Source organism: Rhinolophus sinicus, chromosome 4 (assembly GCF_057876585.1).
Source record: "Rhinolophus sinicus isolate RSI-liver-muscle chromosome 4, RSI-T2T, whole genome shotgun sequence".
Classification (NCBI taxonomy): domain Eukaryota; kingdom Metazoa; phylum Chordata; class Mammalia; order Chiroptera; family Rhinolophidae; genus Rhinolophus; species Rhinolophus sinicus.
In genome coordinates this window covers 14,936,598-14,949,302 of record NC_142504.1, presented here as the reverse complement: position 1 = coordinate 14,949,302, position 12,705 = coordinate 14,936,598, and the positions used below count along the sequence as shown (strand labels likewise).

The 12,705-nt window shown below is 37.5% G+C and overlaps 1 protein-coding gene across 1 annotated transcript in view; it reads right to left on the bottom strand.

Annotated features, from left to right (window-relative positions):
* Window positions 1-2,127: 2,127 nt before the first annotated feature.
* SKAP2 (src kinase associated phosphoprotein 2) overlaps window positions 2,128-12,705 on the bottom strand; it is a 164,335-nt gene continuing 153,757 nt past the window's right edge. Inside the window, exons 12-13 of the mRNA XM_019726141.3 lie at window positions 4,929-5,030; window positions 2,128-4,512 (exon numbers count right to left, since the gene is read on the bottom strand). Coding sequence (XP_019581700.1) covers window positions 4,938-5,030 — 93 coding nt within the window. The 3' untranslated portion in view covers window positions 2,128-4,512; window positions 4,929-4,937. The remainder of the gene's footprint in view (window positions 4,513-4,928; window positions 5,031-12,705) is intronic.

The following is a 12,705-nucleotide window of genomic DNA, read 5'->3' as shown; positions in this document are numbered from 1 at the left end:
AAACTGAGCAAGATACAACTAAGACCACTTTCTGCAATCGGGTTCCTGCCATGTTGGGGGCCACAGCACTCAACATAATCAGACCGCTTCAAAGAAATGGGGAGCAGAGGGCAAAAAGACAAAAGTTGGATTATGGTTGGATTTGGCAATCATTGTGAAACTTCCCACTTACAGAACTTCCTTTTTGATCCATCTGAGGACAGCTTGAATGCTTCCAAGATCAGGAGCTCCGGATGTCGCCCAGGTGGCATGCAGCGGGGGCAGCATTTGGGGGCAGATTTGGGATGTACTGGGAAGCGAAACTAGACCGCTTGCCCCCAGCTGCCTGAATCACCTGTCTTCTTTGAAAGTGTGACAACACTGAACGCTGGAAAAGGAAGGGAGGAAACATCTAAAGACCAGCTGCCACACTCAACTCAATTCAGTTAGCAACAATCAAATCCAATCCACTTGCTGATGGTATTATGGGGACAATGAAACTACTTTTAGACTCAGTAAAAGGGACGGGTTTTTGGACTCAGAGAATATTGTCAGTCAGAAAGCGAATGTCCTAACTGATACAAGCCGATGAATGTACTACCAGGTAGAGAAGTCACGCTCTTCTTAAATCTCAGGTCTTGAGATCAGTTAACTAACAAATATTCACTGGACCCACACCATATACTCTGAAGTACCGCGCTGGCAATAAACCGTGTGTGTGTGACCGAGTAATGACAGAGCAGATTCTACCAAAAGCAGCAGCAAAGGCCCCTGAAACACAGTAGTAGTGAAATTAGAAGTAGTCGTCCCGTTACTGCAATCACATAATCTTGTAAGTATTTACCTCATCACATCAAAATGTTACCCTATCAGGGGTTCTAACAGATATTCTAGGAGGACTAACAACAAGGCCGTGGATGGTAACGTGGGCTGAAGTTGAGGATGTCACAAACTCCTTGTTCCCAATTCAGACGATCAACTGTTTTCAGTTAATGCACTTGGATGTAGGTTACGTTTGTAGAAAGTCACTTTAATAATATTCTATTTATTTGTTTCTCTGTATTTCGGAATACTCAGGATTTTACTAACAAACGAGGCCATTTTAACAAATGTTTTTATGTTTTATGTATTAATGATATTCCTTCAACCTCTGGGTGAAGCTATGTTTCCTAGGGTTTGATGCAGTTTTAATCTCCACCACACCTCTCTTTTTACCACAGGATTGCTTTTCAATATCCTGAGATCTACTGAACTCAAGAGAAATAAAAGCGATATCTACACAGTTTGAGTGTACAATTCCATTCAACAATTGATATATAAACAATTGACTTACCTGAAATTTAGAAGTACTTTACCTGATTTAAAAATTCTTCACTCAGTCTCACTGATGAACTTTAAGCTTTTAAATAACATGTATGTTAGGATCAGTTTTCTTATACTGACTGAACTATAAATCTGGATCTCTAATACATAAACCGGTTGTGGGTTGTATTTCTAATCACGACCCTGGAAGGTACCAGACTCTATGAAGTGAGTAGAAATAGATTAGACTGGAGAAAGTATAGAAAAAGTAGAAATCATAAGAACTATGAGAGAGTCTTAACTAGAAACATTTTAGAAACAGTTGAATGGACTCTTCTTATGAAAGGCTATATTCCACGTGTTTGTACACTAGTAGCAAAAAAAAAAAAAAAAACCTCTACATATATAGATTTCACGTACAGAATGGTTGAAAAGTGATTTTCTATGATCCTATAATACTTTATGTAATTAAATTAACACAAGGTAAAAGTAATCAACTTAAAATAATATAAAGTATTGAAAACAATTGCCAGGCTAAACAACATTTTTTTCATAAAAGAAAGTGTCACGTGTAACAAAGTGGTAAAAACAGAATGCAGCGAGCTGTGGTTTAGTGTAAATCCTGACAGCAATACAAGTCATTTGTACTATCCTTACTTCTTTGAATAAATTCAGATGACAGCCCTATTTCATTTCTTCATTCAGTTTGGAGGCCAGATGGCATTAGAATCATTTACTTCACCTTGTTGTGCTTAATTACTACAATCAACACACTATTTTCCAAATTAATCATAACAAAGTAATTTCATTAGTAACACAGCAGGCTGTTGAATTATTAGCATCATAACAGTTTGCAAACAATTAAACTTTATTTGAACCTTAAAAATTTGCAGAGTGGAACATTATTGTAAGATCTAATGGCAATAGAGTACAAATTCAGTACAGAGCAAATAATCAAGCAAAATGCTATATAAAATATGACTTACAATCACCTTTGAAAAAAATTAGCTCTCTAACTGTTCATAGAAAAACAAATAAAAGCTAAGCAAACATAATGAGAACATAGCGATTAGCATATTTTCTAACAAGCCATGTTGTTTAAATTCACATTAATGATATTATTATGATCTTGAATAGTGTGTGATATATTGTCAAGGGTGTAAAGAAAACTTTCTCCCTAGCAGTGTACAAATGATTTCACCAAATGAATATCAAGTTGTCATGAATTGAAAGTAATGATTACTTTTCCTGTCACTCCAATTTTAAATCTTTTGTTTTATTTCCTATCTCCCCACCTAGGTTCAAGTTAAAAAAAGAACAAAGGCCAGAGGAGCTTTGGACAGAAGTAATACTTGATTTCTGTATTGTCACCATTCATGGAGAGACTGTCTGGCTTGGAATTGTTGGCCATCAGTTGGCAAAGGACTCCCTCTCCTGGATTAACTGTAAAAGGAGGCAGAAATGTTCTGAATGCTTTACATTCTGTGTGTTTGTGTCTGAGTGGGGGAGGGGTTTCCAAGCAGCTTGGTCTGCAATGAAAAGCTGCTGCCATCTCCTGGCCCAGGGCTAAAACCTTCGCTTTAACCAGGAGCATGAAACCTGCATCCAGTCCACAAGCAGCCTACATGTGCAAACCCACAACTGCTTCTGCTTTTCAACCTCCCAGGCTTTGAAAACCAGTCCATTAGTTTCATCTCCGGTTGTCTTACTTTTCTCAAGATGATTTCAATCTATTCCAAGGGCTCGCTATTAGGAAAAGATGAACGAGTGCACAGATCAATTTCTGAAAGCTTTAGCTCAACAGTGTCTAATTTATTAATATACACTCGGGTTTACCCACAATCCCTAAACTTAGTACTTTTTAACATTTCAAATCACATGATCGTGGTATTGAGGGGATAATGGTAACATACACGCTCTGAAATATTGCTTGTCAATAGTTTTATGTAAATAATGGAGGTTTTAAAATATTATCAGCTTATTTGCATGGTTAGAATCTTTATCTTTTTAAAGCAAAGATCTGAAAAGTTCAATGAAGGTAGCACCTACTATTAATCAGTGAGTCAATATGAGGAGATTATATCTACTCTAAATAATTATCCATTCAGCAGTGCATTTTGATATACTATAGTAAGGCCATACTGGTACTTTATAGGCATTTAGAATACCTCTGATTTCAAATAGACATGATAAGTAATGATATAATTCTGCAAATCTTGCTCAGGTAGCACAGCTGAGAGCTCCAATCAATGTCACGCTAAAGCTACCCTTCACTCACCTGTTGGTGTGTGTGCTCACTGGGATATCTATGCTCTCCACCCTGAGTCTTTCTTTTCTTTTCACGGAGGGGTGCAGTGGAGACTCACATCTGGAATTGTGCTGTTTTGTGGTAGGATTTTAAGAGCATCACCATGACCAGGCAGGATAAGAGAGGGCTGGGGCTATGGCTTCCTACTCTGAGAATACATTGAGATTCTTTATGCCATTATATTCATGGAAAATGGGGTTTCTAATGAATTTTTAATTTTATTAAATTTAAACAAAACTATGGTAGTAAATGTTGGCAAGCCCATTACCTAACCAGGATATTTGTTATTGATACAAGGCTTTGCACAAACCATGGTTCTGGTCTGCACATGGGTTGCAGAAGGTAACAGCAGCCCTGCCCCTTGCAATTCTATCTTTGTTTTCTTTCTTGTGGCTATATTACACATAAAGCAAATTTGCCAATCAGTACAAATTCCTTCATGAAAATGTGTTACTCTTGTGTGAAAAATAAATACTAAGGTAAATCATCTACAAAGTTTTAACACATCCTTACTCTTTAGATAGCATCTACCAAAAGCTTACATGATTTCAGTTTGAATTTCTATGAAATTATGTATTACAGTTTAAAAAAATAATTGATGTCCAGTATCAAGAGAAATTGCAACTCATAAGTAGCAGCGACTATGTGGTACATATAAAATAGTGCTGAATTCTTCACACAAATCAAATAAGTAAATAAAAACTATAATTATGTCTTTGCAAAATAGCAACAGGTATAACTTTACTGCTTGCCTCTAATTTACAGTAATATCCTTCATTTAATTTCACATCCGAGGAATACTATAATGAATACATAAAATCACGAAGAATGACGTTCAACAAAGAAAGGTTATGAGCAGTCACTCATGCTTTCATGACGATTCTAAATCCAAAGCTTTGGCAGAGTCGGAGAATCCTCCTTTCCTGAAGGCAGAAAGGGAAAGTTGCATTGTAATTTTTTTTCTGCAATCAAAATGTTGATTTTTTCTGCTTAGAAAAGAATGACATCTTTAGCCAAGGAAAAATGAATGTTTACTCAACCTTTTGCCAATTTGGTTCCTCAGAAAGGCCATAAAAGTGGTATTTTACTAAAGAGGAAGAGGTTTGGAAAAACAGCTGGCTACTATGAAAGGGACTTTCTCTAACTATTTATTTCCAAAGCAAATTTTATGAAGTTATTGTTTAAATTAAACCAGATTTTTTTAAAAGATGATGATTTGGGAGCATAATTTCTGTGTTATCAGAAAACTACAAAGACTTCCAAAAAGGCAAAGACTCATAATGCAGAGACCAAGAGAACATATGAGCTATTACAGAATATTGGATTAAAATGTACTTACCCAGGACTCTCAAATATCATACATCTCCATTATGTAGGCTTTCGGCACCAAGCCAATGGCTCCCTTCATTTCTCCTACCCACCAGCCATATCTATTGTATTCCTAATTGAAAACAATATGCAATATTAAGCTTTAGACTGGTGGAAGTACAATGTCGTTTGTATGCAACTTCTTAGAAATGTTATTTCTTTTTATAAAGTTACAAGAGCTGGAGCTGCAAATTGAAACATTTTAATCTTTTTTGTTTCAGGACACTTTAAAAATGCTGTTAGGCAAAGATTTAAATTAAAGTATAAGACAAAGCCTGTTTATTACTGTGTAGAACACAGAAACAGTCACTTATAAGAACCTAGCAAGTGGAACTATGTACAGCTATCGGGGCCCCTTTCTCTCTCTCTCTCTCTCTCTCTCTCTCTCTCTCTCTCTCTCTCTCTCTCTCTCTCTCTCTCTCTCTCTCTCTCTCTCTCTCTCTCTCTCTCTCTCTCTCTCTCTCTCTCTCTCTCTCTCTCTCTCTCTCTCTCTCTCTCTCTCTCTCTCTCTCTCTCTCTCTCTCTCTCTCTCTCTCTCTCTCTCTCTCTCTCCCCTCCCACCCCCCCAACCCCATCCTTAGGAGTCTATCTTTGCCTTCAAGAAGCTTATCATCTAGCAAAGATACAATTTTTCTTTTTCACAGTGAACTACTTAATTCCTACTTAAAAAACTCGTATAACCAAAAATTATTTAGAATGTAGAAATTCTAATCTACAAGTATAGACATTTTAAACAGATACATTAGAGAATAAAGACACACCAATAACACCAAAAAGAAATATCTTTTTTTTTTACAAAACCATTCACAAAAGGTTTCCCTTTAAAAAGCTTCCCTAAGGCATTTAATTGTTCTTTTTATTGATCATAAACTACATTAGATAAAAGATGGGTAGAAAGAATTTAAAGGTGGTGTTCGAGTCACCATTACAGTGGAAGATCAATGGGAAATAAAAGCATCTCAAGTTATAATGGTGAAATATTAACCCAGCTGTAAAGAAGAGTGACTGGGGCGTCACTTTTGCCTTTACTTTGCAATGTGGGCCCAACCTCCACTTTCGTTTCTCCCCTCGGTCTCCCGATAGACACACCACCGCTTTAGGCATCGTGAACACTCTGTAACTGGTCTCATATATCTGCCAGATTGACTAATGTATTTTTATCTCAAATTTATTTATGTTTACTGAGATACAAACAAAGTAAAATGAATTACAAGTTTCAAGAATAATATCTTTCAAAAGCAATACTCTGCAAAAGCATTGTAGGACCCAAATTTAATTTTTCATATAGATAAATTTTTAAAATCAATCCCCACCGTAATTCAATCGGCTATGATTTTCCAACATCTGAGTCATAGATAAATGTGCATATGCATATTGTTCCATGTGGGGAGGAAAGTTAATACAGGCACAGACTTAACATCTGTACTGATTAGTCTGCTATTGACCAGGAAGGAAAAAAATGATACAGTTCTTCAAAACAAATGTAGTAACGTTAGTATGTGTGTATTGGTATGTAGTCTATAGAGAGATTATCGGGTTAAAATTTATTATGTGCTTTTTAACAGTGAGATGTATCAGAATTAGGTTTATTGAAAGAATAAGGTGGAAGAAAAAGGGGGAGAACCCTACACTTCTTAATCTAATTAGGGCATAGCCCTGGCTTATGAGGCAGTGGATACAAGATTTTAAAAGTTCACTGATAATGTGAACTAGTGGACAAAACTATCTAAGAAACGAAAATAGTCTGCTGCCCAAAACTCAAGGATGATGACAAAAGTGTATGAAGGATGTATTTATCAGAAAAAAATACCAGCTTACTGAAAGCTAAGATTAGCGACCATTATATCCTAATAGGTACCTAATAAAACTGCCCTTTTCAATTTTTAAGGCAATGAATACAATTAGAGCCTAATGCTTAACAAAACAAATGTATTTAACCTTTCAGAGGCCAAAGGCTTCCCCTGTAAGATTTCAAAATGGATGGTTAACAGGGTAAGCGTAAGTGCGAAAGCTCTTACTCAATGCCAACCAAAGACTTTTCCAATTGATTATTTGGAAAGAGTAAAGGAACCAGCCCCCCAAAGGGCAGACACAGAACACGTTCAGTGAGAACACATTCAATGACCCAAACCTGCTTTCAGAGAATGGCCCACAATCTGAGTTTCAATGTTTAGATTCAAATTACAAGCCAGAAAGTTCATATTACTTTATAATATTCTGCTTTGGTTATAACCTGTGCTCTCAATTAAGAGAATATTATTGTTCTCAGAAAGCTGACTCACATCCAAATTTAAGAAATTGATTTCCAGCAAATCACTTCAACAAAGGACCAATGACATAGTTCACACGTGAGAGAATTCTGCATGACGCTAACTGGTAAGATTCATTAAGTAGGAAGCACAGTAGTAAACAGCAGGGAGGAGCTTATTCAGCTGTAAACAAATCCCTTAAAAGTAACATTCTAGGAAAAAAATTAAAGTTTTAGACTAAAAGCATCTTAACTGCTTCACTTAATTTAAAATAATTGAAAAGCATGTGAAATGCACACCTCATAAAAGTATTCTAAAATATCACAGGTTTCAATCAGAAAAGGGTAAAAATAAAAAAAAAATAAAAAAACAGAATGTTTATTATTTTACATTCGTAAAGGATTCCAGATAATACTCCTGTGTGGAATTAAGAGGTAAGATAAAATATAGTGAGGTAAAAATCTAGTAGGCAAATTTATGGATTTCCACTGCCGCCGTTGAGTATGTCTACAAGACTGCAAACACAGAAGCCGTTACTTTTATTATTACCTCCCTCTGTATGAGCCTCCTGAGCAACATGAATCCCAATTAAACCATTTGCAGCCTATAAATTGGAATGAAGATGCTTCCTGGAGTACAGTATTCTAAATTTCGGCCTGAAGATTCAGTATCATGCAAGGTTGCCTTTGGAAGAAGAAAATCTGCCTTTCTTTGCCTTCCCCCAAACAAATGTGATTATGAATAACACATTACTTACAATGGAAAATAATGCAATCCATGCAATGCTGCCTTGTGGTCCACATACTGATTAGAGGATTATTCTAAAAGTCACAGGTGGGTCATTAAAAAACAACAACCCTCAAACCTGATCTTGTTCATAAACAAAAAATAAAGAGACAAAACCATACCAGGCTGCATATAAATCTTGGAAAGGTTAGGCAGCACCATGTCATCTTTATGGCACACAAGAGCTCAGGTACAAGACGATCTGCCATCTGGTATCCCTCAGCCTATTCGGCTCTTCACATCACTGAAACGCTAACATGGGCAAGTGACTGCACTTCAGGAGGACTGATAAAATAATGAAGAGTCCTTTAATCTACAGGAAACCATTCTAGTCAATTTATAAGAAATATTGCATCCCTTTGTAGGACGTGTAATTATTTTCTATTAATCATGTGCTATAAAGCTACATTATGCGGTTATTCTGTTATCACTAGAAAGAAGCCTGCAGTCAGCTTCTGACAATGTTAGGTAATTACTAACACAAAGCTTCTTTCTCCTCCCGTAGTAATGCTATCAAGATCCAGAGGTGTAGTGATGCTTATTGTATAAAAATCCTACTCAAACGAAATTCAGTATCTGCAAAACAGATGGCTTCAAGGCAAAATGTAATGTGGCAGTCAAAGAAGAAAGCCAAACTTGCCTAATAATCCAAGAAAAGAATCGTAAAGCAGCACTGTACAGTTGTGGTCTAACTCGTCTGTTTTCAATATTCATACCATTAAAATCATTGTTATTGTAGTTAAAATTTTAGGCCTCAGTTAATAGGTATTAAGCAATAAATTAAAGTGATTATGTAATAAGGCAGGAAAAAAGGACTAGTTTTGATAAAGTGAAACAGGGGCTTTCTCCAACACAATAGTAAACATATGTCCATGTTTACCCACCACAACTACGTCTTCTGTCTCTGTCGGTGTGTTATTTTACACTTAAATAAGGTCCCCACATTTACTACTTAAGTCCTTTTCAGCACCATGATTCTCATTTTTCAAGTATGTTAATCCACTTTCTGCTAACCATATGGTAAAAGAATGCTGCCTTTACAGAAACTTGAAACACTAATAAGATTTTGCGATGTACTACCCCTTCCATAAATTAGTTACCAATCTGTTTGAAAGCAACAGGTGTTAAAAAGGTCCTTTCTTCAAACATATATCTGTGTTCCAACTATGCACTATGATAATTTCAATTTTTCAAATTATTCATAAAACGGCAGCAGTACAAGAACTAGACAACTATTTAAAATACGGAAATACTTTCTTCAAGACTACCTCTTCAATCACTTCCTTTTTCCTAGCTCCAGTTAGAAACTTTGCAAGAATTCTTTCATTTCTCATACATCTATCATTTCAAAGGTCCTCTTAAAATGCACAAGAACTTGACAGCCTCAGTGTTTTACTATTTTTATCTACACATTAGCTGCTCCAATCAGTCTCCTGACCTGTTAAATGAGGAAACTGACACTAACAATCTCTAAGTTCCTCCAGGACGTTTGAACGCCACCATTCATGTACCTGCTTGAAGACACTAAGTCTCCCGGTGGCTTATGGAAATCAACCTAATTACTTTATAATTTACTATGCAGGTGTGACTCTGAGTTACTCTCATTTGAAGAATTACTTTTTTTTTCCTTCTTGCACTGTGTCTTCCATTTTTAAAGCAAGAAAGACAAAGGACAAGTAAGCAAACTGATAGTAAGAATTTAATTCTTAGAACAAATTTTGGTTTATATGCCAGAGTCAAGACACACTTAATTCAAACTGCTACCAAGTCAACATTTACAATACCGTACAGTAAAAAGTGATGTTCAAACTGACGATGGTAAATACTGTTAGGCAAAGGAGGATCAAATCCAGCTCAGGAGGACGTGGTCTTGGTACTCACACCAAGTGTATTCACCAACCAATACATGCCTCTGTTAACTGTTCTCAGGCTCACCCAACTCCTCTCTATTCCAACGGTCCCTACTCTTGTTCAGGCCTTCATCGTCTCACCCTGGATCACTGCATCATCAACTCTGCCTCACCGTTCTTCCCAGAAGCTGCCTTTGTCAGTTTACTCTTCCGCTCAAGAATGTATACTAGCTCCTCGACGCGTTAACTATGAACGCCTCAGCTTAGCTTTTTTCCAACATTCTTTGCTCACTGCTCTGGTCTGCACCGTCCAACCTTCCACAATACATGCATTCTTACCTCTGTACGTGGTGCTCCGTCTCCAGAGGACGTCTCTCCTCCCTCATCCAAATCCCAACCAGAGACTGAGACCCGACTCAAGTTACCCATCCGTCATGAAGTTTTCTCCGAATCATCTAATCCATACCCACATGTATACTGTAGTTTTGTCCCTTCAACTAAAAGTACAAACTCACTGAGATCAGGGAAATGTCTGACACTAAATCTGTATGCCCCGCACTGCAGAATGTGTAAAACATGTTCAATAAATATGTACAGGGTGATGAAACACACCCTATCTTTATTTTGGATGATGCACCAGTTGACTATCCTAAATATTTTCTTAAGAAATGAAGTTTCCAAAGGAATAGCCTTTCCTTTGTGTATATTAGACATACTTGAAGAATTTCGATAATGATTCAACAAAGATTTGTTCCGAAACATGCTTAGCTTTTCAATCAGAAGTGTGTTGCTCCTACACATGGTTGGCTGTGGCCCACCACGTTTCCCAATACATTATATATGATAACTCATCTAAAGAGCTTAAATTTCACCTGCTGAAAAAAAGGTAACTGTCTCCTGCAGAATGGGACCAAATAATTCCAGTTCTTCAAATAAATGAATTCCGTTGAATTTATTTGAAGTACTGAAGAGGTAAAGACGGAACCCTGAAAAGGTAGAAAGAGTGTGGCAGGTTTAAGGGACAATTTGCTGGGTTGTCAGATCCTTCTTATTATTCTTGTGATTACTTTCTCAGAAGATCCAAAGTCTGATCCCAGAGTAGTAACATACATACTCTGTTACTAACTATGTATGCAACTTTGGGCAATACCTAAGTTCTTTAGGGATGATTTTCTGTTTGTCTGTTTGCTTCATTCCTTGAGACTCCACAATAATCCAGTTACATACTTAACATAAATCAAAAAGTCAAATTACTATGTATTTGGACGCTCACAGAATTACTTTTATGAAATCTGTTGTCATACTATTTTTTTTGTTGTCATACTAAATTTTTTTGTTGAGGGTATTTTCTATGCTTGTTGTACAGATTATAAAAAGCTGTTGAGGTCCAATAATCAGTGAACATTCTAGAAATTCATGTGAGAATTTTGTTTTTAAGTAGCCAGTACTGGGAAAAGCTAAGATCTCGACTTTATGATTAAAAGGAATTATTAGCTCTTCGTCTCTCCCTTTTTTAGTCTGGTTGCCAAGAAGCTCAGGGCCAAGCTGGAAGCTCGAGTGCAGAAACTCCATTGTCTTTTAAGGTCTCCACAGTGTAGTCCTTTTCTCTTCAGCTTTTTATTTATTTCCCCCCCATTATCTTGAGCCTCAAGATTTCCTCACCTATAAAGTGAAGGGCTAGCATGAAGTTTCCACTGACTCTATGATTCTAAATTCTTTTAAGAAGTTCAGGATTATTTCCTATGTTAAACTGTTTTTTCATTAACATATTAAACATCTGTCTGCCATAACGTTAGCTATTGGGCATACAACAATACCTACGACATATTGTCTACCTCAAGGATTTCAGGGCTGAGAGAGAGACACGGATAATCCTAGTCGTGGCCCATTAGGGGGAACAAAGCAGAAAGAGAAAAGGCTTTAGGGTCAGATCTAAGTTGATTCCAGAAAGTACTTACTAGCTGGTGTCCTCAGGCGATTTACACAATAACCTCACTGAGCATCAGTTTCCTCATCTGCAAAATTGTTACACCACCTGTGCCACCGGCTCCTCTTACGAATGCAAGTGTTTGAGTCTAAGACAGGATACTATAGGCATGCAACAAATACTTGTTCATTCTCTCCCTCTCCCTTCCCACTAACTGGTGTGGCAAAATACCAGGGCAACAAAAAATTGAGTATTTTGGAGTGTACTGTAAAGCAATCTGAGGATTACAGGCAGTTCTCTACCCTGCTCAGCCAAAGGGAATCTGACTTTTAAAGGGCTGTGGAGGGAGATATCTTAAAGGAGTGAAACTGTGCCATACATACATTGAGGGGGTTCCTGATTGGGGTGGGGGGAACATATGGGAGCATGGATTTTTCAATTTAGGATTTAAAACAAAACGATCAGCATAGTGGTTGTTTTTGTTGTTGTTGTTTTGTGTGTTTTTTTGGCTTGTGGCAAACACTTGATTAATCCACATAGAATCAAACCCCATAGGCCCTGCAGCCCCTCCACAGCCACCTCCGCTCACCTGGCCTCTCCCGCATGGCCTTCTGTCTTCTCCGCGACCTCTAAAGCCCTTGCAGGGGCTCAGCCTGCCAGCCTGCCTCCACAAACACCTTCCCCTTTCATCTGTCAACATTTTCCCGGAATGCTTCCTCCATCTTATGCAAGAGAAAATAGGGAAGTCCTCGAGCATGGTTCCCAGGTAGATAAGGACATCTTCTGACTGGTGCTGTTTCCACAAACTGCGTACTGCTCCGCGGGAGCGGTGGGTACTAGCAGGTCTGCCCGGTTCCTGCTTCTCTGTACCCCGTCCACAGCATCCCGTCCTGACAGCCTAAAAACTAAATGCTACCAGACCCAAACAAACGCAGT